The 26229-nt window shown below is 40.7% G+C and overlaps 1 protein-coding gene across 9 annotated transcripts in view; it reads left to right on the top strand.

The window, feature by feature from the left end:
- Positions 1-3035: 3035 nt before the first annotated feature.
- The window catches only part of LMBR1 (limb development membrane protein 1), a 156916-nt gene continuing 133722 nt past the window's right edge, over positions 3036-26229 (top strand). For 2 of the 9 annotated variants that reach the window (XM_070618070.1, XM_070618067.1), the window contains exon 1: positions 3073-3223. Coding sequence is in view for 3 of the 9 variants with exons in the window: in XM_070618072.1 (XP_070474173.1) it covers positions 3299-3374 (76 nt within the window). In the remaining 6 variants the exon portion in view is untranslated. Of the gene's footprint in view, positions 3375-26229 lie in introns of all 9 variants that reach the window. The other 7 variants (XM_070618065.1, XM_070618064.1, XM_070618066.1 and 4 more) reach the window with 7 other exon arrangements.

Genomic DNA, 26229 nt, shown 5'->3' with positions numbered 1-26229 from the left:
GCTTGTTCATATCTCCTGCTGCGAGTGTTTGGAAAAGGGAAAAAAACCCCTTTGGCAGAGGCTGGAAGGAATGCAGGTTACACCCGAGTATCACTTGGCTTGGTTTTGTATAGAGCATAAAGAGGGGTAAAAAAAGGTCCCTGTTTCCTTTTGTCTCAAAACTTTGATCTTATTGTGACCAAGAGAATCAAAGCAAGGCCTTGTGAAGTGGGGGGACTTATCCTGAATTTTGAAAGTTTCAAGGACGTGACGTAATAGTGGAGTACACAGTAACACACAGTATTCTCAGTTGTGGACACATGGGTAATGGCGGAAATGTTGGCAATGTCCATACAACCAGCTACATTGGTACAGAAATTTGAAGACTTACTGAAGTTTGAAGAGCTTCGGGAAATTTCTCAGGGCAGCTGATCTCCAGATCAATAAAAATGTGTTAGGTGTCGCCCCTGTGCACGGTATTCTAACAGGTACTGCAGGAGGCACGCAGGGGTTTGCAAGATGCAGGAAAAGACACTCCAGACCTTAAAGAGCTTATATTCTGGCTGTAGATAGACACCTACACACAAAATTTGACTTAAAATATAAGGGCACATGTGCTAAGTGTCAAAGGAAGGGCTGAGAACATAACGTTGTGGGTTTTCTGTTTCTCCCTGGACTGTAAGCTCTATGAGAGCAGGACTGAGGCAGTTTCCTCTCCCTGTGTGTCTGTGTTTTTGAGTGAATGAGTGAATGAAGAGACCGGGATTGTCAGGAGACTCTGAGGAGAGAGCAGGTGTCGGTGTGAACACTGAGGGGTGGTAACACTGAATCCAAACAGGATGAAAGGGAACATGGAATGGGTAAGAACGTGGAAAGGGCCTGGGCACCGGGCAGACAGTGGGGGTGGAGAGAGGAGGAAGCCAGGCTCCTGGAAAGGGCTCTTTAGGAAAGAAGTGGGGAGGATGGCTGGAAGGGCAGCGTGGGGCCCAGAAGTTGAGGTCTTGAAGGCCAAGTTAAAGAGTTTGATTCTCTTCTACAGTTAATGGGAATAAGTGCATTGCAGTGCTTTCAGCAGGGGAGAAAAACTGTGTTTTGGGGAGATTCATCTTTTAGAGGATACAGAAAAGAGGGTGTCAGCTGGGCCAATGGAGATAACCAGGCAACCCATCTCCAGCCTGGTTGGGGCTCATAGACACAGTGGCAGGGGTCCTAAGAAGGGACAAGGCCTAATGTACAAGCACTTCTCAATAGCTATTTATTTTCTAATGTCCCTTTGGCCAAAGCAAGACACATGCCCAGGCTCAGATTCAAAGGGTGGAAAATAGACTCCACTTTTTTTTTTTTCTGAGGAAGATTCACCCCAAGCTCACATCTGTGCCAATCTTCCTCTTTTTTTTTGTATGTGAGCTGCTGTCACAGCATGGCCACTGATAGAGTGGTGTAGGTCTGTGCCAGGGAACTGAACCTCGGCTGCTGGAGCACACTGAACTTAGCTACTAGGCCACAGGGGCTGGCCCTAGACTCCACTTCTCAATGAAGGAGGGGCAAAGCCATGAGGCGAACAGGCAAGTGCATAGGGAGGGGTAAGCTTATAGCCATTTTTGAAATCTGCTATCCTAGATTAAGTGTTGTAAGTACCAAAGAGAGGGAAACAACTAAGATCAAAGGTGGGTGAGCCTCTATAGACAACTGCATTAAAGAAAATGAAAAGGTCTAGATGGTTGGAGTTTTGGGTTAGAAAGATCAGAAATGCCGCACACATCCACTTTCTGGGATACGTGTCTGAATGCCACACACCTTAAAAGCTGATCTGCTGACCCTCTGGTTTGGAGACATTAACCCAGAAATTATCCAGGTCAGTTCAGGTGGGTATCTACCCAGCTCTCAGAACCCGGGTGTCCAGAAAAACAGACTCAGATACTTCTGTGTCTTTCCCGGGTTCTCCAGGGTACGGAGACATTTTAGAAATAAAGGTGAACACTGAATTTAACCAGTTGGAAGTTATTCCCGGTTTCTTATCAGCCTATGACAGCAGGGACACTCACCGAACCAGTCTCACGTTCTCTGAGTGTTCCCACTACCCACATTTTCAGGTATAGCGCATCGCAGGCACAGTCTTTGGCACAGCTTTTCAGGGGCCATAAAAAAGTTTGAGTTGTGAAAAAAATTTTAACTCAAGATTGCAAAAAGATACCGCAAAACCTAAATAAATATATATCATAAGAATCATTTGAAAGCAATTTGTAGATTTTCTTGCTTCCTAAGAATTCTCAGTTAGAGATGCCAAAAAAAATTCACAGCCAATAGAAATTTAAATGACCTCCTTCTAGCCAAATAAATCCAAAAGTAAAATGATAACTATTCCTTCCAACTCAATTTTATAGCAAAAACAACAACAACAAAAAGATACTTAATGCAGGATGGGCGTGAATTATTGTGTTGTGCATGGTTGGCAGTCCCCCAACTAAACGTGCTCTCGAGGGTCTCCGGAAGGTCATAAAACCGCTCTAGGAAGCGGGCTACTCTACGACTGGGCAAGGGCCTCACATTCGAGGCTATCTACGTTTTCCAGTTGGGGGAGGCCGAGACCTGTGGCAGCCCAACCCCTTATCAGACGCAGAGAAGCCAGGTTTCCGGGGTTTCCGCCCAAAGCGTGTTCTGAAACAACCGATTTCTGACCTGTGCCTACCGCGCTTGAGTGAGTTTCCGTGGGAGACCCGCTCGACTCTGCCCAAGGGCTCTGCAGGCTGAGCTGGGTGCTGAGTGCTGGGTGCTGAGTGCTGAGTGCCGGGTGCCGGGCTGGGGGCACTCACTGGAGTTGCCATAAACGATTAACTCCTCTGGGGAACGAGAGCGCCGAGACTGCGCCGGCCCGCCCACTGCCATTATTCGACCCTAACGGGTGGGAGAACGCGCCCCACAAACCCGCCCCCATCGCATCCTGGCCGGTTCCGGGCCGGCCTCCCGCGGCCTCTGCCAGCCTCAGCCCTTGGGGGCGTGGCCCAAAGCTCCGCCCCTAGTCGCCCAGGCCCCGCCCCTCCAGGCCCCCGCCCCCTGAGCCTCCCGGCCTGCGGCCTCAGGCCCCGCGGAGGACGCGGCGCGCTCCTCTGACGCGTGGCGCCTTCCTCTGACGTCAGGCCCCACCCCGCCCCGCCCCGGCCCGCGCGGCGCCCGCCCTCCGCAGCCGGAGCGGCTTAGCGTGAGGTGGCGGCCGGTCGTGGTCACGGTCCCTGCTGCGGCTGCGGTGAGCCGCTCCCGTCCCCGGCCGGCGGGCGATGGTGCGGCGGAGCGCGCGGACGCGGGCGGCGCGGCGGCGGGCATGAGGGAGGATGGAAGGGCAGGACGAGGTGTCGGCGCGGGAGCAGCACTTCCACAGCCAAGTGCGGGAGTCCACGGTGAGCGGCGGGAGGCGGCCGTCCTCCCCGGGCTCGCCGCCGTGCCCCCGCGGCCCCGCCCGCCCCCCGGGCTCCCTCTGTCCCCCAAGCCCGCCTCAGGGCCCCCGCGGCGCCTGCCCGCCCCGCCGGCTCGCCCCCCGTGTCCCCCGCGCTCGCCCCCCTCGGCGCCCGCCCGCCTCCCGCGCTCGCCGCCCTCGAGCTCGCCCCCTGTGCCCCCGCGGCTCCCTCCAGCCCCCGCGCTGGCCTCCCGTGACCCCTGGGCTCGGCCCCTGCTGCCCCCTATGTCCCCAGCGGCCCCACCCCGCCCCCTGGGCTCGGTCCCCGCGGCCCCCTGGCTCCCCGGGCGTGCCCCTCTCCGCCCCGACGGCTGCCATCCTCCGTCCCCCACCTCGGGTCCCCGCGGCGGCCTCCCCTCTGCCCCGTCCCGCCCTCGGCGCCTCATCCCGCCCGCCGTCCTGCGCCCCACGCCCTCCCTCAAGGGTCGGGTCGAATCGCCTGTCCTCCCGCGGGGACGCCGCGGTGCCCCCTGCGCCCTCACCGCCCGCGCTCTGCCTGACCTCCGGGCGGGGGCCGCTCGGGCGGGCGCGGGAGGCAGGTGGAGGCGCAGGTGGAGGCGCTAGGGGGCGGGGGTGGCGCGGGCCTCGCAGCCCAGCCGTCCCGGTGCGGTAGCGCACCCCTTCCGGCCCCCCGCGCCGTGGCAGCCCAGCTTAGCTTGCCTGAGGGCCGAAACCTGCCGTTTGGGGTGGGAAGACCGGCGATTTATGGGATTGAGGGGCTGACCAGAAGTCCTTTGTGCTCTGGAAGCGACTTCTTGTGGGAGGCATCCTTACTTGGTCCCCTATTTGGTCTGTGCTGCTGGCAGGGGTCGGGAAGCAGGCGTGGCCTTAGAAATCTGCTTTGATGCTTGTCCCTTTTCCTGATGCACGAGAACACGTTTTAATTGTTTATGTTTTCATAACAGTGTAAAATATGTCAATTTTATGTATTTCTGTTTACCCCTCCCCTCTTCTAACCAACTTCTCTCAAATTCAGTCACACTCTCGGTTTGAGGTGAAAAAATTCTGGGTTAGAATTGCCTAGTTTGTGTAGTTATTGCTGTTGAACATTGAGAATCACTTTGCCAAGTCATACCTTGAAATAAAGAGGAGATACAGAGTCTGAACTAGTGGAATTTGATACAGCATATTTAGCTTAAGTTTAATTTTATTATTGAAGCTAGAATAAACAGAGAAGGGCATAATCGTAGGTGTACGCTTGAAGCGTTTCAAACTAAACACACCTGTGTAATCTTGAACCCAGATTGGGAAACAGTATGACTAGCATCCCGGAGGCCTATCCTCTTTCTCTTTCCGGTTACTCTCCCCTCCACCACGAGTAACCCCTTCCCTACTTTAATAGATGAGTTTTGCTTAGTCTTGAACTTGTATATAAATGGAAGCTTAGAGAATGCACTCTTTGGTGCCTGGTTTCTTTCACTCAGCAGTGTGGAATTCCTCCATGTTGTGTGTGGTTATAATTCATTTTCAGTGCTGTAGTTGTGTGGCTATAGCACAATTTATTTTTATTTTACTGTGGGTAGGTGCTTCAGTAGTTTCCAGGTTTTGGCTATGAATATTCTTATACACGCTTTTGGTGAACATATGTATGCTTTTCTGTTAGGTATGTACCTAGGAGTGGAGCTGCTAGGTTATTGATTGTACGTTTGTTCCTCTTTGGTGGGTACTTTTAGACAGTTTGCCAGAGTGGTTGTATGAGAGATGTGGTTGCTTCCCATCTTTACAACACAGTATTTTCTCTCCTTTTTTATTTTAGCCATTTTAGTAAGTGTGTCATAGTATTTATTGCATAAAAGATTTTATTTGCATTTCTCTGATGATTAATGAGTTTGAGCACCTTTTCATATGTTTATTGGTCATTTGGAAATCTTTAAGTGTCTTCATCTTTTTCCTAGTTTTAGAATAGTTTGTCTTTTCAATATTGATTTGTGAGAGTTCTCTAATTATTCTCGATCTGATACCTTGGTCAGATACATATATTGCAAATTTTTTTTCCAGTCTGTGGATGCCTTTTCGCTGGCTTAATGATATCTTCTAATGAGCAGAAATTCTTAATTCTAATGTAGTTCACTTTGTCAAATTTTTTTTTAATTCTCAATACTTTTTAATGTCCTTTTAAGAAATCTTTGCTTTCTCCAAGGTTATGAAGATGTTCTCTTGTGCTTTCCTCTAAATGCTTTGTAGATTTACTCTTCCCATTCAGATCTGCAGTTCCTCTGTGATTTATATGTTGTGTAATGTTGTGAAGTAGGAGTCATATATGTTTTTTTCACTTAGATGTCCAGTTGCTTCAGCACTGTTTGTGACCTTTGTCACAAGTTAGGTAACTGTATATTTGCGGTAAATTTTGGACTCTGCTGTTCCATTAGTGTATTGGTTTTTGGCTTTATTTTAAACTAGTTAGATCTCCTGTCGTTGGATGGAGAAAGGGATCCATGTTATAGCAGCTAGGAGCTTTATTACTTTTGTCTACTCCCTGGAAACGATTCCGTTTGGTACTGATTTTAGAGTTCCTTAGTTCTGCTCCTTGTCATCACCGCTTCCCCTGGCCCAGCAGCCTTGGGTGGTGAGCATACTCCACACTCTGCAGAACCAGTCCAGACAGGTACCAAGCTTAGTCCGTTTCCAGTCTTTGGTATTCCTTCCTCAAATTATTCATATTTAGAGTGAAGAAAAATGCTTGATTTTTCTCTAGGACTCGTTGCCAGTTCTTTTAGTTATTCATCTCTTTGGTTTTGCCATATAATGCTATAATTTTTGTTTAACTTTTTTATTGAGATAAAATATACATAACATACAATTTACCATTTTTAAGTGTACAGTTCAGTGGCTTGAAGTACATTCAGATTGTTGCGCATCCATCACCACTATCCATCTCCAGAACTTTTTCATCATTCCAAACTGCAACTCTGTCCCCATGGATCAATAAGTCCCCTTTCCTCCCTCCTTCCAGCTTCTGGTAATCGTCATTCTACTTCCTGTCTCTATGAATTTGACTATTCCAGGTGTCTCATATAAGTGGAATCATACAGTATTTGTCCTTTTGTGTTTGGCTTATTTCCCTTAGCGTAATGTTTTCAAGTTATCCATGTTATAGCGTGTGTCAGAATTTCTTTCCTTTTTAAGGCTGGATAATATTTCATTGTGTGTATAAACCACATTTTGCTTATCTATTCATTTGTCAATGAATGTTTGGGTTGTTTCCTTGTTATTGTGAATATGCTGCTATGATGAACATGGGTGTACTGATATGTCTTCGAGACCTTGCTTTCAATTCTTTTAGATATCTACCCCGAGGTGGAATTGCTGTATTGTATGGTAATTCTATGTTTAATTTTTTGAGGAACTCTACTGTTTTCCGCAGTGGCTACACCATTTTATATTCCCAACAGCAGTGTACTGGGGTTCCAGTTTCTCCACATTCTTGCCAACACATGTTGTTTTCTGTTTTTTTAAAAAAGCGGTTATCCTAATGAGTGTACAGTGATATCAGATCACATCAACATCAGCGATTAGTGTTGCTGAGCATTGTTTCATGTGCTTATTGGCTGTTTGTTTGCCTTCTTTGGAGAAATGTCTATTCAAGTCCTTTACCCATTTTTGAATTGGGTGGTTGTTTTGTTGAGTTTTAGGAGTTCTTTGTATGTTCTGGATATTAATCCCTTATTAGATGCGTGATTTGCAAATATTTTCTCCCATTCTGTGGGCTGCCTTTTTTATTCTGTTTATAGTGTCCTTTGATGCACAAAAGTTTTTCATTTTGATGAAGTCCAATTTATCCTATATCCTAGAAATCATTGCTAAATCCAGTGTCATGAAGATTTCCCCCTATGTTTTCTTCTAAGTTTTATAGTTTTAACTCTTACATTTAGGTCTTTTCTTCATTTTGAGTTAATTTTTGTGTGTGATGCGGTGTTTAACTTTTAAATACTTATGTAATAATCTTATTTTGTCTTTAATATCTCACAGTTCTCTTGTCAGTTACTTTAATTGTCACATTGGACTTTATTAATATCACTTGGTAATGATCCATTCCCTTTCTTCTTTTTGCTATCTTTTTCCCCTTTTTTTTGGACTTCAGGTGCACAGAATTGGATTAATTATAATCCTTGGTTCATATGCACACTTTTCATTGGTCTGTGTGTGACCTGCTTTTGATTAACCTATTTTAAATAATATGCACCCATGAACCATCACCCAGGATACTAAAACACTGACTCTAGTTTATTAATATCCAGTAGGAGAATGAAACATTGAAAGTAATTTATACATGCCTTTTCTTTATGCCTGTCTAGTTGCACAGCAACACTTGTCTTTCAGTACAGCTGTTCTTTGAAGGCATTCACTTAGATAATAGCTTCAAAATGGTTTTCTTACATTGATGCCACTTTCACTAATATATTATTACTTTAAAATGATCATAGATTAATATATAACCATACCAAAAAGTCCCCATAATCCCTTCATCAAATTAGTAATAAATAATATTTATTGAGTGCTTACCAGGTTATCTTATTTGAGTCTCCCAACAGCCCTGTGAAGTAGGTCCTTCACAGCACGTCGCCAAGGTGGCACCGTCAGTGTGCAGGGCAACCAAGGTCTGACTCCAGGCAGGCCGGCTCCACAGCCTGTGCTATATTTACAGTCTGTAAAGTTTAAACCACCGTGACAGGGTTAAGTGGGGTTCAGCTAGGTTGGTTACATAAAATGCGGGGTTGGCTTACTGTAAGGCTAACAAAAAGACCAGGGGAGCCTATGAACCTAGCTGGCAGGGAGTTTTGGGGTCTGGCTGCACAATCTCAGTTCTTGCTTATCGTGGCTATGGTTTAAGCTCCCTCACTTGGCTGTAATATTTTTGGGGACAATTCTGGGGTTGACTAGGACTTTTACAACAGTAGAGATTTTAGGACCCTCCCATTTATTTGGCTCCCTTTTGGCCAAATAGGGGTGGGGAAATAATGAGGATGCCAGGAATCATCCTTCACTTAGTGCTTCCCTAGGTGAGTTTACCTGGCTTTTCCCAGAGGGTCGATCTCTTACCTTCATGGGTCCTTGTCCTGGAGATAAAAACTTTATCCCTTCCCACTTGGGAAAGGAATTGGGGAGAAGGTGGGAGCCAGTCACCAATCTTGTATATAAATTTGGACTACAGTTGTCTGGGGGTCCATGGTCTTTTCTGACCTTTGTCATTACCCTCCAGCCAAAGACCACCAGGAACGCACCTGTAGTTGGACAAGTTCAGTTTATTGTGTGTTGCAGTGAGAGAAAATGCATACCGTGGGGAACCGTGGGGCATCTCAGTATCAGAAAGGAAATTTTTAAAGTAGGATTTGGGCTTGTATTAGGTTATTTGAGAAGAATTTAAGGAAGTGGGGCTTTGGTCTGTATTGGATGCTGTTAGGAAGCAGAGATAATTCTATGATTGGGTATCTTAATAAATCTTACCTAGAAGGAAAGAAGACTATAGTGAGGCTAAAACTGTTATTTGATAAAGAAGCAAGTTATTCATATTAGCCAGGGTGGGGAGATGTTTTGCCATTTTTATGATTTGAACAGTGTTCCTGTTTTTTGCCTTTGTCCGGGCATGATACGGAGTAGTCTTATTTGTTCTTTATCCATTGTGGTGATGGAGTGGCCTTCTCTGATGGTCTCTGACATTGCTCGTCTTCAACAGCAGTATCATCCAGGCCTAGCTGTGAGTGCCTCGCTCTGAGTTGCTAGCCAGTTTGTAGCAACACTAAGGCCTAGCTGATAGCAGCAGCCCAGCTCCCAGATATCGGGGGCTGCTTTTCTCTTTCTCATCATGGTCATAAAGTCTTATAATGGAATGGTGTAGTAGACACAAATCCAATAGCCAACATATATTGAAATGATTTTATAACACGTTTTATACCAGTGAGCAAAAAGGAATGGGATAGAGATATAGAGGATTCTTTGTATTTGATTTTGCTAAACTGTGTTAAATTGGTTTTCCCTGGTAGGCAGTACAGTGGCCCATAAAGATGTCCATGAGGTAGTCCCTGGAACCTGTGAATACGCTGTTTTACATGGTAGATGGGACTTTGCAGAGGTGATTATGTTAAAAGGGAGATTATCCTAGATCATCTGGGTGAGTGCAGTGTAATCAGGAGGGTCAGAGTCAGAGAAGGCGATATGATGACGAGCAGAGGTTGGCGTGATGCACTTTGAGGGTGGGGGAAGGGGCCACAAGCCGAGGAACGTGGTTGGACTCCAGAAGCTGGAAAAGTCAGGGACATGGAATCTCCCTAGAGTCTCTAGAAGAAACCAGCCCCGTTGACCCCTTGCCTTTAGCCCAATGAGTCCCGTTTTGGGTTTCTGACCTCCAGAACTATGAGGTAATAAATATGTGTTGTTTGAAGTTACTAAGTTTGTAGTAATTAGTAACCACAGCTTTGGGCTACCCTGCTCTCCTGGTGAGTATACCTCATGTGTCTCCCTAGTTCTGTACTGAGGCCTTCCTGATTACACTCGAGATGTTTTTCTTCCTATTCTTTCCTTCTTAAGTGACCATTAGAAGTATATGTCCTGAGAGGTGTAGCCATCCAGAGGACGTCATATCCTTTCAGCGTGATTTCCAGTGTTAGTCTTCCTTTTGTTGCCAAGCCAAAGGTATGCAGTGGGATAGAATATAAAATCTCTGAGAGCCGTATGCTTTTGTTTTATTCTCCACAGTGCCTGTAGTAGACATCTGTAGATATTCACTCATGATGATGTTAGGGCTTTGAAAATTATGTCCAAATATAATAGTATAGGTTAATTTCTTGAAGACCTTGGTAGTAAGATAATTCAAACAATTTAAGTCATTACAGGGAAAAACAGACATGAGGAAATAAAGTTTGGAATTTATCTTTGAAAGCCCTTATGAATGTTTTAATACTTAAAACAATCCAGAAAGGACACCAAATAAAGACAATAAATTTTAATTTCACACTGTTAATATGTTATCTTTTGTGCGTTAGAATCTTTTCAGACTCGTCTTCCCTAGAATTTCAATGAAATCCTTGTAAATTCATTTTGAATTGTTTTCAATAATATGCATTCGGAGAAGTATTTCCTTATGTCTGTTCCTCCTTCCAGATGTTTAGTGTCTTTCTGATTTTTGACTTGGAGTTGTTGACTCCTGGGACCCAGCTGCTTGCTTTCATTCCCCTGATACAGAAGAGCTTGTGTGCTAGAGGTGGAAGAAGCATTGGGTGAGCTTTCCCAGACACTGGGTCTAGAACCCTCGCTCTGCCCTGGAGGACTCCGTGTTGGAACACTTGTCTTTTAGGTACCTGTCTTCCTGCTGCCCTCACAGACAGTGGTGGGCTGCCCTCCACAGCCTTCCCAAGGTGTCATTGGAAAGACCATTCCTCTCTGTCATCCCGCTTTAGCTGTCTTTCCATTGCTGACCAACTGATCTCCACCAGGAGTGACATGAAATTTGGGAATGCTAGAATTTCTTGGTTTTTAGTGAGCTTTGTAGAACTAAATTTGCGTAAACTTGAAATTGTGTGGGGGGAACTTGAAGCTGGAGAGGGAATACAGTATAATTTTTTTTTTGTGGTAGGACTCATGTTAAAACTCATGGTGTTTCAGTTGTGTAGGCCATAGACCTTCTAGATAGGAATTGTGAAAGTTACTCTGATATTTAATTAATATCAGTTTTTCATATGTGTCTTCTTGGGGGCTTGAGATTCAGGAACATTCAAAGTACAGTTTTTGGCCTTAAGAAGTCATTCATCTAATATTATTTTACTTTAAATTTACTATGTATCTTTCATATAGCACCATAACCAAATAAGGAATTTGACAAAAAGCTGAGCATTTAGGACTGTGAACAGGATTGTTTCACCAGCATGCTAATTCGTGAGATGGTGATTTCATGCAGTTGATCTGTGAATTCGTTGACGTTGTGTATTAATATCAGATGTATTATTGAGGCCTATAACTGTTGTTATCCATTGTCTAATACTCTTTCAAAACTCAAAATTTTACCCGTTGTCTGTTGAACCTGTGTTTCTCTTTACTGCACAGCAGTACTGAAAGCTGAACGAGGAGGCAGATTCGCTGGCTTTGGGTGGGGGCAGTGTAGGTTCCAGTCATATCTTTGCTGTTAACCAGCTAGGTGATACTGGATAAGTTGCTTAATCTCTTGAAACCTTAATCGTCTCATTTATAAGAATGGGAATTGTAATACTCCAAGGTTGTGAGAATTAAATGAGATAGGAGAGTGCCTGGCACAGTGCTTGACACATGATCGTTACATAGCAAATTTTTATTTATTATTTCTTTTGACTTTGGTGTATTGAAGTAAGCTTCTTCAAGAATGGATGATTTTTGAACAAGTTGCAGAGTTCTACTAATTACCAAGAGTACTTGATGTAACTTTGTTAACTTGAGGGATATCTAGATGTTAAAAGAGCAAGGTGATGCGAAATTTTTTCTTCCTATTCATAGTCTGATTTTGCTTCTGTACTTACTTTCAGGAAGTCCCATGCAGTGGTATCAAATTTGTGCTAGGGCTGGCTACATAATTTTTGAGGCCCTGTGTAAAAATGAAAATATATACTCTTTGTTCAAAAAGCAGGAGAAAAATGCTGTTAAAGGTAATAAAATATAAAGCTTTTTTCTTTATTCTGTGGTTTTTCTCCCAACTTGTTGTAGTGTTTTTTGCTATTCATTGTTGTTCTAAGTAAAAAAATTAAATTTTATTGCATGAATTTTACCATTCATCTTGATATTGTGCAATGCTAGTTTAAATGCAAATGTAAGAACATTTAGCTCGTATATAGAATCGCTGAAATTATGCAGTTCATATTTAGTAGTTCATACATGTATATGTATTTTTTTTCTCATTGGAACAGTGGAAATGCTGCACAAAACTAACTTAACTGTTTTTTAAAGTTTTATTGAGATGTAATTCACATATCATACAATTCACCCAATTTAATGGTTTTTAGTATATTCATGAATTGTGCAACCATCACCAGAGTCTATCTAGTTATAGAACATTGCATTGTATAAAAAGAAACCCTGTACCCATTATCAGTTCATTCCTCATTTACCCCCAAATTCTCCCTCCAGTCCTAGGCAACCACTAATTTGCTTTCTGTCTGTATGGATTTGCCTATTTCTGGATATTTCATGTAAATTGAATCGTGCAATATATGTTTTTTTGTGTCTAGATTCTTTCAATTAGTATGATGTTTTCAAGGTTCATCCGTGTTGTAGCATGCATCAGTACTCCTTGTTTTTTTGTTTTGTTTTAAAGATTTTATTTTTCATTTTTCTCCCCAAAGCCCCCCGGTACATAGTTGTGTATTTTTAGTTGTGGGTCCTTCCAGTTGTGGCATGTGGGATGCTGCCTCAGCATGGCCTGATGACTGGTGCCATGTCTGAGGCCAGAATTCGAACCAGTGAAACCCTGGGCTGCCAAAGCAGAGTGCAAGAACTTAACCACCCGGCCACGGGGCTGGCCCCTCCATTCTTTTTTATGGCCAAATAATATTCCATTGTATGGATGTGCCACATTTTGTTTTTTTGTTCTTCAGTTGATGGAGCTTCAGGTTGTTTCCACTTTTTGGATCTTATGAAAAATGTTGCTATGAACATTTGTGTGTAAGTTTCATTTCTCCATGTTGTGTAAGGTTTTATGTCTCTTGGGTGGAATTACTGGGTCATATGGTGTTAACTCTATGTTTAGTATTTTGAGGAACTGCCAAACTATTTTCCAAAGTCATGGCACCATTTCACATTTCTATCACTAATGTATGAGAGTTCCAGTTTCTCCACATCCTCATCAACACTTGTCATTAATTTTTTTCTTTTGAGGAAGATTGGCTCTGAGCTAATATCCATGCCCATCTTCCTTTATTTTTTATATATGGGACACCTGCCACAGCATGGCTTGACAAGCTGTGTGTAGGTCCATACCCAGGATCTGAACTGGCGAACCCCAGGCTGCCAATGCGGAACATGTAAAACTTAACCGCCGCACCACCAGGCTGGCCCAATTAATGTTTTTTTTAATTTTTAATTTTAGCCATCCTAGTGAGTACAAAGTGTTATCTCATCGTAGTTTTGATTTGTATTTCCATGATGACTAATGATGTTGAACAACTTTCTGTGTGCTTATTGGCCATTTGTGTATCTTCATTGGAGGAATGTCTGTTCAGATCCTTTGTCCATTTTTTAATTAAGTTCTTTTTATTTTTGTTATTGAGTTATAGGAAATCTTTATGTATTCTGGATATAAGACCCCTATCAGACATATGACTTGCAAATATTTTCTCCTGTTCTGTGGGTCATCTTTTCACTTTCTTCTTTTCTTTTTTTTTGAGGAAGATTAGCCCTGAGCTAACATCTGCCACCAATCTTCCTCTGTTGGCTGAGGAAGACTGGCCCTGAGCTAACATCTGTGCCCATCTTCCTCTGCTTTGTATGTGGGATGCCTGCCACTGCACGGCTTGACAAGTGGTGTGTAGGTCTACACCTGGGATCTGAACTGGCAAACGCCAGGCTGCCAAAGCAGAACGTGCGAACTTAACTGCTGCGCCACCAGGGTGGTCCATCTTTTCACTCTCTTGATTGCAGCACAAGAGTTTTTAATTTTGTTGAAGTCTAATTTATAAAAAAATTTTTTCTTGTCACTTGTATATTTATGTCGTATTCAAGAAGGCCTTGCTAACTTAAGGTCACAAAGACTTACTCCTGTACTTTCTTTTAAGAATGTTATAGTTTTAACTGTTAGGCTCATTTTGAGTTAATTCTTCTGTATGGTAAAGAAAGGGGCATATGTTTTTTGTGAGCTGTCTGTTCACATCCCTTGCCCATTTTTTAATTGGGTTGTTTACTTATTGTCGAGTTTTAAGAGTTCTTTGTATATTTTGGATTCAAGTCCTTTATCAGATATGTGTTTTGCAGAAATTTTCTGCCTGTCTGTGGCTTCTTTTCGTCTCTTAATAGTGTCTTTTGCAGAGCAGAAGTTTTTGATTATAGTGAGGTCCAATTTATCATTGTTTTCTTTTGTGAATCCTGCTTTTTATGTTGTCTCTAGAAAATCATTGCCAAACCCAAGATCACCTAGATTTTTCTCCTATTTCTTCTAGAAGTTCTGTAGTTTTACATTTAAGTCTGTGATTCATTTTGAGGTAATTTTTCTGAAAGATAGAAGATGTGTGTCTAGATTCATTTTCTTTAACCAAGGAAAAATCTAAAAACTTGAATCAGTTATTTATCATAGAAGAGATTGAAGACATATTTAAAAATCTATCATTATATAAAATATATGGATCAGATGGGCTTATAGCTGAATTCTGTATCTCCTTTAAAGAAGAGATAATTCTAGTATTATTTAAAGTGACCCACACAAAAAGGAGAAATGCTCCTAATTTCGTTTTATGAAGTTACCATAACCTCAGTAAAATCTGAATAAAAAAAAATTATCAAATAATGTCATTTTTAAATACCAATAAAAATTTACAGTACAATACTGTATCAAAGAATTAATACATAGGAAATGAGTTTATTCCAGGAATGGGTCAATATCAGAATGGCTTAATAACCATGAAACATATCAAGATAATTTATCATTTCAACAACTTAAAAGGAAAATTGATTATTGTAATGAATGTTGATAAAGTTAAGCAACCATTCCTAACAAAAATGCTAAATAAGATAGAAATTAATGACATTTACTTAAATATTTGTCAGAAACCAACACAAAGCATTATACTAAATGTGGAAACTCAAAGCTATTTCCATTATTATGATGAAAAAGACAGGAATGCTTGCTATTATCATTATTGGACAATTATTTTCAAAGTTCTTGGGAATTCAAAGGGATAAGAAAATTAATATTGGTTATAATTATTAGAAAAGAAGAAAATGATCTCTTTTAACTAGTGATATGATTATATAACTAGAAAAACCATAAGATTATGAAGTTATGAATGAGTTTGGTAAACTGATTAGAAGCAATATAAGTGTACACAACTCAAGAGCTTTTCTCTATACTGGCGATAACCAGCCACAGTAAAAATAAAAATATTTTATTCACATTGGCAACAAAAACTATAAAACAGAACTAAACTTAACAAGAAAGGAATAAGGGCTATATGTAGAAAACCATAAAAAGCTTACTGAAGGATATGAAGTGTGATTTAACAAATGTAGGGGAGGAAGAATGTTTCCTCTACCCGCTCTAGGTCCTTCTGACTGGGCTGCGAGTTAAATTGACGTGAGACAGGATAACAAGAGCAGATCACACAAAGCTTTATAGCATGTACACATGGGAGACACTCAGGAAGACTGAGCAGCTCCCCAAAATGGCTGAGCTGCCAGCTTAAACATCATCTTCAGCTAAAAACAAAGCGGGAGGTTGGGGGTAGTGGTTTGGGGCTTCAAAGGGCAGGAAGACAATTCACATGGAGATGGAAAAGCAAATGTTTAGTAGACAGAACTTTGATAAGAATTGGCTTTACAAGGACCCTCACAGTCTATCAATACACAGAGTTATCGATGGTGATGGCCTTTGATCTTAAATTCTTTTGGGCAGTTAGGGGGAAGGTTAAGGTTTGTTTTAGAGTCTTTTGTTCTCAAAAATAAGCCAAAGAGACACATTTTGAGGTGGCCAATTCTGATGATTCTGATTTGTGGTGGCCCACACAAATGAAAAGATATCCCATGTTCCTGGAGGGAAAGACAAAATATCGTGCAAATGTTAACTCTTCCAAAATTAATATATATACTTAATGCACTTGCAATTAGAATCAGAGTTTTATTTAGAATTGAAGAAAAGTGATACTGAAGTTCATATGGAAGGTTAAATGTCTGCATTTTTGTCTCCAAAAATAAAAAAATAAAAAAACCTGGAACTAGTGTATGAAATTATGAAAAATGAGACTCATGGAGAGAGATTGCCTTCCCAGAGAGCAAATACACTGTATAATCATGTTAAAAATGCATGTCACTGTTATAGAAATTGACAAAGAGAACAAAGAAATATAATAGAAATATTTCCTAGTATACTTGGGAATTTAATATACAACAACAGTTATTTTTAGTGGGGAAAGATGGTTTACTTAATAAATTGTGTTGGCCTAATATAAGAAAATATGAAATTGAAATCCTATATTGTATATACGAAAATAAGTTCCAGATTGATTAGAGACTTAAATGTCAAAAAAAAAGAAAAACACGAAAAATTTTAGGAGACATAATCTTATACAGCTGATTATACATGCTGTGGAATATTTTGGATCCAGTAATAAGAAAGGAAGGCTGTACACCAAACTGATCCAGATTACCTGAGGAGATGGTAAAGTTGGGGGAGGAGGTGCGTGTAAAGAAGGTATGACTAAAAGCCAAAAATCAGGGGGTGAGAAAAAACTGAAGATTCTTTTTAAGGTATGCTTTTTTGGTGAGGAAAATTGGCCCTGAGCTAACATCTGTTGCCAATCTTCCTCTTTTTTTTTTGTCTTTCTGGTATGGCCTGGTACATAGTTGTATATCCTAGTTGTAAGTCCTTCTGGTTCTTCTATGTGGGATGCTGCCACAGCATGGCTTGATGAGCGAGCAGTGTGTAGATTGCACCCGGGATCTGAACCAGTGAAACCCGGGCTGTTAAAGTGGAGCACGCAAATTTAACCACTTCACCACTGGGCCGGCCCTGATACTGAAGATATTTTGCACATAGAACAGTAAATGTATAATCTGACTAAGATAAAATTTTTTGTGTAGATATACAAAGAGAGTGGTATGAGAGAATGGTGCTTGTTTCAGAGTAGTGGAATTGCAGGTTACTTTTACCTTTTTACCTTCTTATACTTTTGTGAATAAATTCAGTTTTTAACAATAAGGATTTTTATTTATATAATTGGGAAAAAGAATAACACTATTTTCAATATGAATAAAATGTATTCTAATAACCCTGCTGAAAAGCAATATGATGGAATATTTGTACACTTTGATTTAATAATCTTACTCCTGGGAATTTATGTTACAATAATTCCAAGAAGAAAGCTACATGCATTAAGATTTTCACTGTAACATTATCTTAAATTGTGAAAGGGGCTGGCCTGGTAGCATAGTGGTTAAGTTTGCGCGCTTTGCTTTGGCAGCCCAGGGTGCGTGGGTTTGGATCCTGGAGGGTGGACCTACACACCCCTCATCAAGCCATACTGTGGCAATGTCCCACATACAAAGTAGAGGAAGATTGACACAGATGTTAGCTCAGGGCCAGTCTTCCTCACCAAAAAAGAATGTAAAAAAAATTGTGAAAAACTAGAGAAAACCATTTCTCTATTGTTGGATAATTAGGTTATTGTTACTACTGAAAATAATAATAATAATAGTAGTAGCAGCTACCACTTGAGAATTTAAGAACAGGAAATATCTGTCAGCTATACCTCTGCGAATAAATTGATAAGAAATAAAGATTTAAGTCCTTAGAAGGTTACCCAAGAGAATAACAAAGAGTAATACTAGAACAATACACATAAGAGGAGGAAGTACAATACAAGTAGCAATGGAAATATTTACTATAGTGTAAATATCCTCAATATCAGAAAGCTAGTAGCTAAATCCTCAACTTCCGTATTCGGAAGTCAGTATATATTGTTAATGTTTGTAAACCAAAAACTATTACCTAGCATTATGGAAATGACTTGCAAAAGCAAGAGATTGCCTATAGAGAGTTGGATGGGAGACTTAATTTTCTTAAGGTCTCCTATCGTCACATGCATTTATCTCTTTGACATAGTAATTTTCAAGTCACCCCTTAGAGATTTATCTACCATTCCTTCGCTTGAAAATTTACATTATTTGATCGGGCTGGCCCTGTGGCCAAGTGGTTAAGTTCATGTGCTCTGCTTCCGTTGCCCAGAATTTCGCCGGTCTGGATCCTGATCGTAGATGTGGCAGCACTCATCAAGCCATGCTGAGGCGGTGTCCCACATACCACAGCCGGAAGGACCTACAACTAGAATATACAACTATGTACAGGGGTGCTTTGGGGAAAACAAGAAGGAAAAAAAGAAAAAAAAGATTGGCAACAGATGTTAGCTCAGGTGCCAATCTTTAAAAAAAAAAATTTCCATTATTTGAAAAAATTAACACCAAGTAATACAATTTTTACATTATTGCCTTTTTCCATATTTAGAATACAGTTCTTAGACTTGTGGTTCTCAACTGGGGTGACAGTGCCCCCCCAGGACACATGTAGCAATGTCACAACTAGGGAGATCCTGTATTGGCATCTAGTGGGTAGAGGACAGTGATGCTGCTAAAATCCTACAATGCACAGGATGGCCCTCCAACAGCAAGGAATTATCTGGCCTAAAATGTTGACAGTGCCAAGGTTGAGGAACTCTAGTCATCAGACTAACTGCCACAAAAGTACATAAGCTAAGCACAGAATTAGTTAGATATAGACACAATTTGAACAGCCTCCTACAAGTAATGCTCATCTTCTATCATGAGTTGCCATAGTAGGGAATGTTAATACTAATTTAATTGGTATATTGTGATAACCAAATTCCCTTCTCCTTGAAAAAGATTTGGGGGCACATTATGAGATTAAAGGCTAGATCATTCCAAACTACGTAATGTTAAAAGGGGAGAAAAAACCCCACTTCCCATTATGATCTCACACCTTGTATATAAATATATATATATATTTTGGTGAGGAAGAGTGACCTTGGGCTAACATCTGTGCCAATCTTCTTTTTTGTATGTGGGACGCTGCCACAGTATGGCTTGATGAGTGGTGTGTAGGTCTGCACCCGTGATCTGAACCTGTGAACCTCAGGCTGCCAAAGTGGGGTGCGTGAACTTAATCACTATGCCACTAGGCTGGCCCCAACACCTTGTATTTTTTAAAGAAAGATGAAAATTTTTACCATGTCAACCAAAAACTATATTTAAAATTAAAAGGAAACCAGAATTAGTTACAAAGAGTCCTGGAATAGCTCCTCTGGAGTAAATCTATGCCGAGACTGGATATCAGATGAAGATTCCCAAGCAGCTTCCAAATGAACCTGGGGGAAGTCCCCACAGAGAATAAAGTATTAAAAAGTGTGTTACATCATATACATCATACACAAAAAGTGATTCCCAGTAAATCAAAGATCTAAAGGTAAGAGGTAAAATGATAAAAGATAACAGTGACTTCTGGTTTCAGTCTTAACATGAAAAGAGCTCGAAAGTTATCACTTCCATCCTCACAACAAAAAAAGCTGAACAAATCGAAAATCAACAACTTTTCTTAGATCCATCAGATAATTAAGATCGTAGGGGAGATTGCTGCCTTGAAAACCAGAGAGAGAGGCAGTTACTACAATCACAGCTTACCTAGAACAAAATCCTTTATAGCAGAAGCCTGCTGCTGTGGCCAGTACTGGTGGGAACACTTACTCTATTCATTTCATTGCAGGACACTTAGTGTGGACTAGCAAGAGAGTTAGAAACTCTGGAGGGGCAAGCTTAGAGGGTGCCCCCACACTTTCATGAGTTTTACCCCCAGGAGCTCTACCAGTTTCTCAGGGTAAAATACCAGAAAAAGTCCCCTTGTGTTTCCAGCAGGGAGAGGGGGAAAGTAACGATTTTGAAATATGCCCTCTCATTCTCTTTGCCTTGACAAAGGCCTTCCCTCAGGGGAAACTATTTTTACCTGTCACTCCTTACCATGACATCAATCAGGCTTCTGTGTAATAATGGGATTACGGCTAAAAGAACTGCAAGGCTCAGGCTCTCTTTAAGAAGGAGTCACTAGAGAAAACCAAAGGCAACAGGAGAGACAAAAACAATGACCCTAGAGGAAATTGTAGCCTCTGACACCTACAGCCACATCAAAAGTAAACATAACCTAACCAACAGCCAGATAAACAAAACCTCATGCTGAAGGCCTATTTACTTCAGTTTCTTTTACCCTATATGTAATGTCTGAGTTTTAGAAAGAGAATTACAACGCATGCTAAAAGGCAACACAGTTGGAAGAGACAAAGCAAGCATCAGACTCAGACTCATATATGACAGAGATTTGGGGATTATAAAGCTAGTATTTACAGTAACTGATGAATGTGCTAAGAGTTCTAATGGAAAAAGTACAGAACATGCAACAACAGGTGGGTTATGTAAGCAAAGAGATGGAAACTTTAAGAAAGAATTAAAAGGAATGGTAGAAATCAAACTATGATAGAAATGGAGAATGCTTTTGGTGGGCTTATCAGGAGACTAGATGTGACCAAGGAAAGAGGGAGCGAGCTAGAACATATGTAGGTAAAAACTTCCAGAACGGAAAAGCAGAGAGAAAAAATGATTGTAAAAAGGGAACAGAATAGCCAAGAACTGTGGGAGATTTCTTGTGAAGATCAGAAGGAAGACAGACAGAAAGGAACAGGAGAAATATTTGAAACAACTAATGGCTGAGAACTGTCCAAAAATTAATACACACAACCACAGATTCAGCAAGGTCAGAGATCACCAACAGGAGAATTACCAAAAAATCTACATTTAGGTGTATCATATTCAAACTGCAGAAAATCAGAGACAGAGGAAAGAAGCCAGAGGAATAAAAACACCTTACAAATAGAGGATCAAAGATAAGAATTATATCAGATTGCTCTTCAGAAACCATGTGAACAAGAAGAGAGGAGTGAAATATTTGAAGTGTTAATAGAAAAAAACAAATCCACCAACCTAGAATCTGTATCCAGCAAAATTATTGTTTAAAAATGAAGGAGAGAAATAAAAACTTTCTCAAACAAAAATTGAGGGAAACTGTTGCTGGTAGACCTGCTTAGGAAGAAATTTTAAAAGTTCTGCAGAGAGAAGGAAAATTACTTAGGTGAGAAACTCAGATTTACATAAAAGAAGAGCAAAATAGAGAAGGAATAAATGAAAGTAAAACAAAGTCTTATTTTCTTAATCTAATAGATAACAGTTTATTGAAAGTAATAGCAACAATGTATACAATGATTATAGCTTATGCATAAGTGAAATGAATGACAGTAATGTTATATGGGACAGGAGGGAGGAATTGGGAATACTCTGTTATAAGGTACCTGCACTACCCATGAAGCAGTATAGTGTTGTTTGAAAATGGACTTAGATTAGTTGTAAATGTAAATTACAAATTCTAGGGCAACCACTAAAAATATTTTAAAAGAAGTGTAATTGGTATGCTAAGGGAGGAAAGAAAATAGAATCATATAAAATGTTCAATTAAAATCAAAAAGGAGAAAAAACCTGCAAGACAAAAATAGAGACAAAGAACAAGGGCAATGAATAGAAAATAGTTAAAACTATGATAAATATTAAACTGACAATATCAATGATCCCTTTAAATGTGAATGGTCTAAAGACATCATTTAAAAGACAAAGACTGTCAGAGTGGATTAAAAAACCCCAACTGTATGTTGTCTAAGAAATCCTCTTTAAATATAAAGGTGCAGATAGATTAAAAGTAAAGGGACAGAGAGGAGTGACGTCAGCGAAATGGCGGGGTATGCTGACCTGGGACTCTCTCCCCTCCAAACTATAACCAAAACCCGGAACAACTGAATTTCAACCAATAACTCTAATACAGAGATCGTCAGAGACCCACAGTAGCAAAACGATGGAGGGTAGAGAGGCTGGAGCTGGCCTCAGAGGAGCTGGAACGGGGTAAGAGAGAACTTCACTGTTGCTCCTAGAGACTGAGATTACTGCCACGGGGGAGGGAAGGAGCGGGGGAGGGGCCGCGCATCCAGGGGATCATCCAGGACTCCCACCGCCCGTGCAGCAGAAACCCACTAATGTGGGGAAGCTTCCACGCATGGGAGCCACATCAAGCCAGGGCCCTGGGAGACCAGAGCTGATCAGAATCCAGGTCGGCGTGCGAGAGAAAGTGACTCTCCTCTCCCCAACCTGAGCTGTGCGCTGCCATCGTAGCTGAAGGCGGAGGGCTCAGAACGCACCGCTCTTGACCCCTATCTAGTGGTGACAGGCTGTAACTGCAACCGAATAATAGCATCGTGCAAAAACCGCTTCTCTACCATCCAGCAATTTATAAAAGCTCCGGACCAGAAGGAAACAATAAAAACACAGAATTAAGTCCTGAGGAATTGGAAATAGGTAAACTAAGTGAAAATGAGTTCAGAGTAGCTATAATCAAAAAACTCAATGAGGTAAAGGGAAATATAGAGAAACAAGTCAACGAGTTCTGGAGTTACTTCACAAAAGAGATTGAAACTATAAAGAAGAACCAATCAGAAATACTAGAGATGAAAAATACAATGGATCAGATAAAACAGAATACAGATTCCCTGAATGCCCGTGTAGACATCATAGAGGAGCAAATTAGCATAATTGAAGATAGGCTGAATGGCTCCCGACAGAGGAAGAAAGAGAACTAAGAATTTAAAAAAATGAAAATAATCTCCGAGCAATAGCAGATTCAATGAGGAAAACCAATTTAAGAATTATCGGAATAACGGAGGGCGTGGAAAAGGAAAATGGAGCAGAAAGTGTGCTTAACGAAATTATAGAAGAGAACTTCCCAAATCTAGGGATTGAGGGAGAAATGTGTGTGGAGGAAGCTTTCAGATCTCCTAGGTTTGTCAATGTAAAAAGACCTACTGCAAGGCATATACTAGTAAAAATGGCAAAAATGAATGACAAAGAAAGAATACTCAGGGCAGCAAGACAGAAGAAAATAACCTACAAAGGAACTCCTATCAGACTTTCAGCAGATTTCTCTGCAGAAACCTGACAAGTAGGAGAGAATGGAATGACATATTCAAAACTTTAAAAGATAAAAATCTTCAGCTAAGAATACTCTATCCAGCAAAAATATCCTTCAGATATGAGGGAGAAATTAAATCTTTTCCAGACAAACAAAAGTTAAGGGAATTTGTAACCAAAAGTCCTCCTCTACAAGAAATCCTCAAGACGGCTCTCATACCTGAAAAACGGAAAAAAGGGAGAATGGGGTCACAAACCACAGAGTAGGGAGACAAATAGATAGAACCAGAATAGGATAGCAAATATTCAACTATAGCATTAGCATAAAGGGAAGGAAACCACCAAAGCAAAGACAATCTTATCACTCTAACCACAAACTCATAACACAAGTTGGAATGAGAGATGAAAATAATAACTTAGGAGGGGAAGAGGAAAGTGACTAGATCAGTCTAGGCCAAGTAAGTAAGAGACCACCAGAAAATGGACTGTGTTATACACAAGATTCTAAATACAGACTTCAGGGTAGCCACTAAACTAAAAAACAGAACAGAGACGCAAAACATAAATAAGGAAAAATCTAAGAAACTCAGCATAAGAAATTGCAGAAGTCAATGGATAGGCTGAAAGACACAGGATGAGAAGCAAAGGTAATGCAGGAAAACTGGATAACGAGCAACAGAATGACAGCATTAAGCCCTCATGCATCAATAATCACTCTCAATGTAAATGGATTGAACTGTCCAATAAAAAGACAGAGGATTAAAGAACAAGATCCAACAATTTGTTGCCTCTAGGAAACACACCTCAGCCCCAAGGACAAACACAGGCTCAGAGTGAAGGGGTGGAAGACAATACTTCAAGCTAATAGCAAACATAAGAAAGCAGCTGTTGCAATACTTATATCAGACAAAATGGGTTTCAAAATAAGGCAGGTAAAGAGAGACACAGAGGGACAATATATAATGATCAAAGGGACACTTCATCAAGAAGAAATAACACTTATAAATATCTACGCACCCAACACAGGAGCACCAAAGTTCATAAAGCAACTATTAACAGACCTAAAGGAAGATGTTAAAAACAACCCAATAATAGTAGGGGACCTCAACACCCCACTCACATCAATGGGCAGATCATCCAGACAGAAAATCAACAAGGAAATAGTGGAGCTAAACAAAAAGCTAAAACAATTGGACTTAATAGACATATATAGAACACTTCATCCAAAAACAGCAGAATACACATTCTTTTCAAGTGCGCATGGAACATTCTCAAGGATAGACCATATGTTGGGAAACACGGCAAGCCTCTAAAAATTTAAAAAAATTGAAATAATAACAAGCATCTTCTCTGATCATAATGCCATAAGGCTAGAAATTAATTACAAGAAAAAAGCTGAGAAAGGCACAAGGATGTGGAGACTAAACAATACACTACTGAACAAACAATGGATCATTGAAGAAATTAAAGAAGAAATCAAAAAATACCTGGAGACAAATGAAAATGATAACATGCCGTACCAACTCGTATGGGATACAGCAAAAGCTGTATTAAGAGGAAAATTGATCACAATACAGACACATCTTAACAAACAAGAAAAATCCCAAGTAAGCAATCTTAAACTACACCTAACCAAATTACAGAAAGAAGAACAAACAAAGCCCAAAGTCAGCAGAAGGAGAGAAATAATAAAAATCAGAGCAGGAATAAATGCTATAGAAACAAAAAAGGCAGTAGAAATGATCAATGAAACAAAGAACTGGTTCTTTGAGAGGACAAATAAAATTGACAAACCCCTAGCCAGACTTACAAAGGAAAAAAGGGAGAAAGCTCAAGTGAACAAAGTCAGAAATGAAAGAGGAGAAATAACAACAGACTCTGCAGAAGTACAAAGGATTGTAAGAGAATACTACGAAAAACTATATGCCAGCAAAATGGATAACCTAGAGGAAATGGATAAATTCTTGGACTCCTACAATCTCACAAAGCTCACTCAAGAAGAAGCAGACAATTTGAACAGACCAATCACAAGGAAAGAGATTGAAACAGCAATCAAAAACATCCCAAAGAATAAAACCCCAGGACCAGATGGCTTTCCTGGGGAATTCTACCAAACTTTCAGAGAGGATTTAATACCTATCCTTTTCAAGCTCTTCCAAAAAATTAGGGAGGATGGAACACTTCCTAACACATTCTACGAGGCCAACATCACACTGATACCAAAGCCTGTCAAGGACAGTATGGAAAAAAAGAGAACTCCAGGCCAATATTGCTGATGAACATAGATGCAAAAATTCTAAACAAAATTTTGGCAACCCAAATTCAGCAATTCATCAAAAGGATCATACATCATGATCAAGTGGGATCCATACCAGGGACACAGGGTTGGTTCAACATCTGCAAATCAATCAACGTGATACACCACATCAACAAACTAAGGAATAAAAACCACATTATCATCTCAATAGATGCAGAGAAAGCATTTGACAAGATCCAACAGCCATTTATGATAAAAACTCTAAACAAAATGGGCACAGAAGGGAACTACCTCAACATAATAAAGGCCATATGTGACAGACCCACAGCCAACGTCATCCTCAGTGGGCAAAAACTGATCACCGTCCCCCTGAAAACAGGAATGAGACAAGGATGCCCTCTATCACCAGTCTTATTTAACATGGTACTGGAGGTCCTGGCCAGAGCAATCAGGCAAGAAAAAGGAATAAAAGGAATCCAAATAGGGAGGGAAGAAGTGAAACTCGCTGTTTGCAGACAACATGATCTTATATATAGAAAACCCCAAAGAATCCATTGGAAAACTGTTAGAAGTAATGAACAACTACAGCAAAGCTGCAGGGTATAAAATCAATTTGCATAAATCAGTAGCATTTCTATATTCTAATAACGATCTAACAGAAAAAGAACTCAAGAACACAATACCATTCACAATCGCAACAAAAAGAATAAAATACCTTGGGGTGAATTTAACTAAGGAAGTGAAAGACCTATACAATGAAAATTACAAGGCCTTTCTGAAAGAAATGGATGATGACATAGAGAAATGGAAAGACATT

This window comes from Equus przewalskii, chromosome 4, assembly GCF_037783145.1.
Source record: "Equus przewalskii isolate Varuska chromosome 4, EquPr2, whole genome shotgun sequence".
Taxonomy (NCBI): Eukaryota; Metazoa; Chordata; class Mammalia; order Perissodactyla; family Equidae; genus Equus; species Equus przewalskii.
The sequence above is the reverse complement of the archived record's forward strand: the minus strand, read 5'-3'. Positions and strand labels throughout refer to the sequence as shown.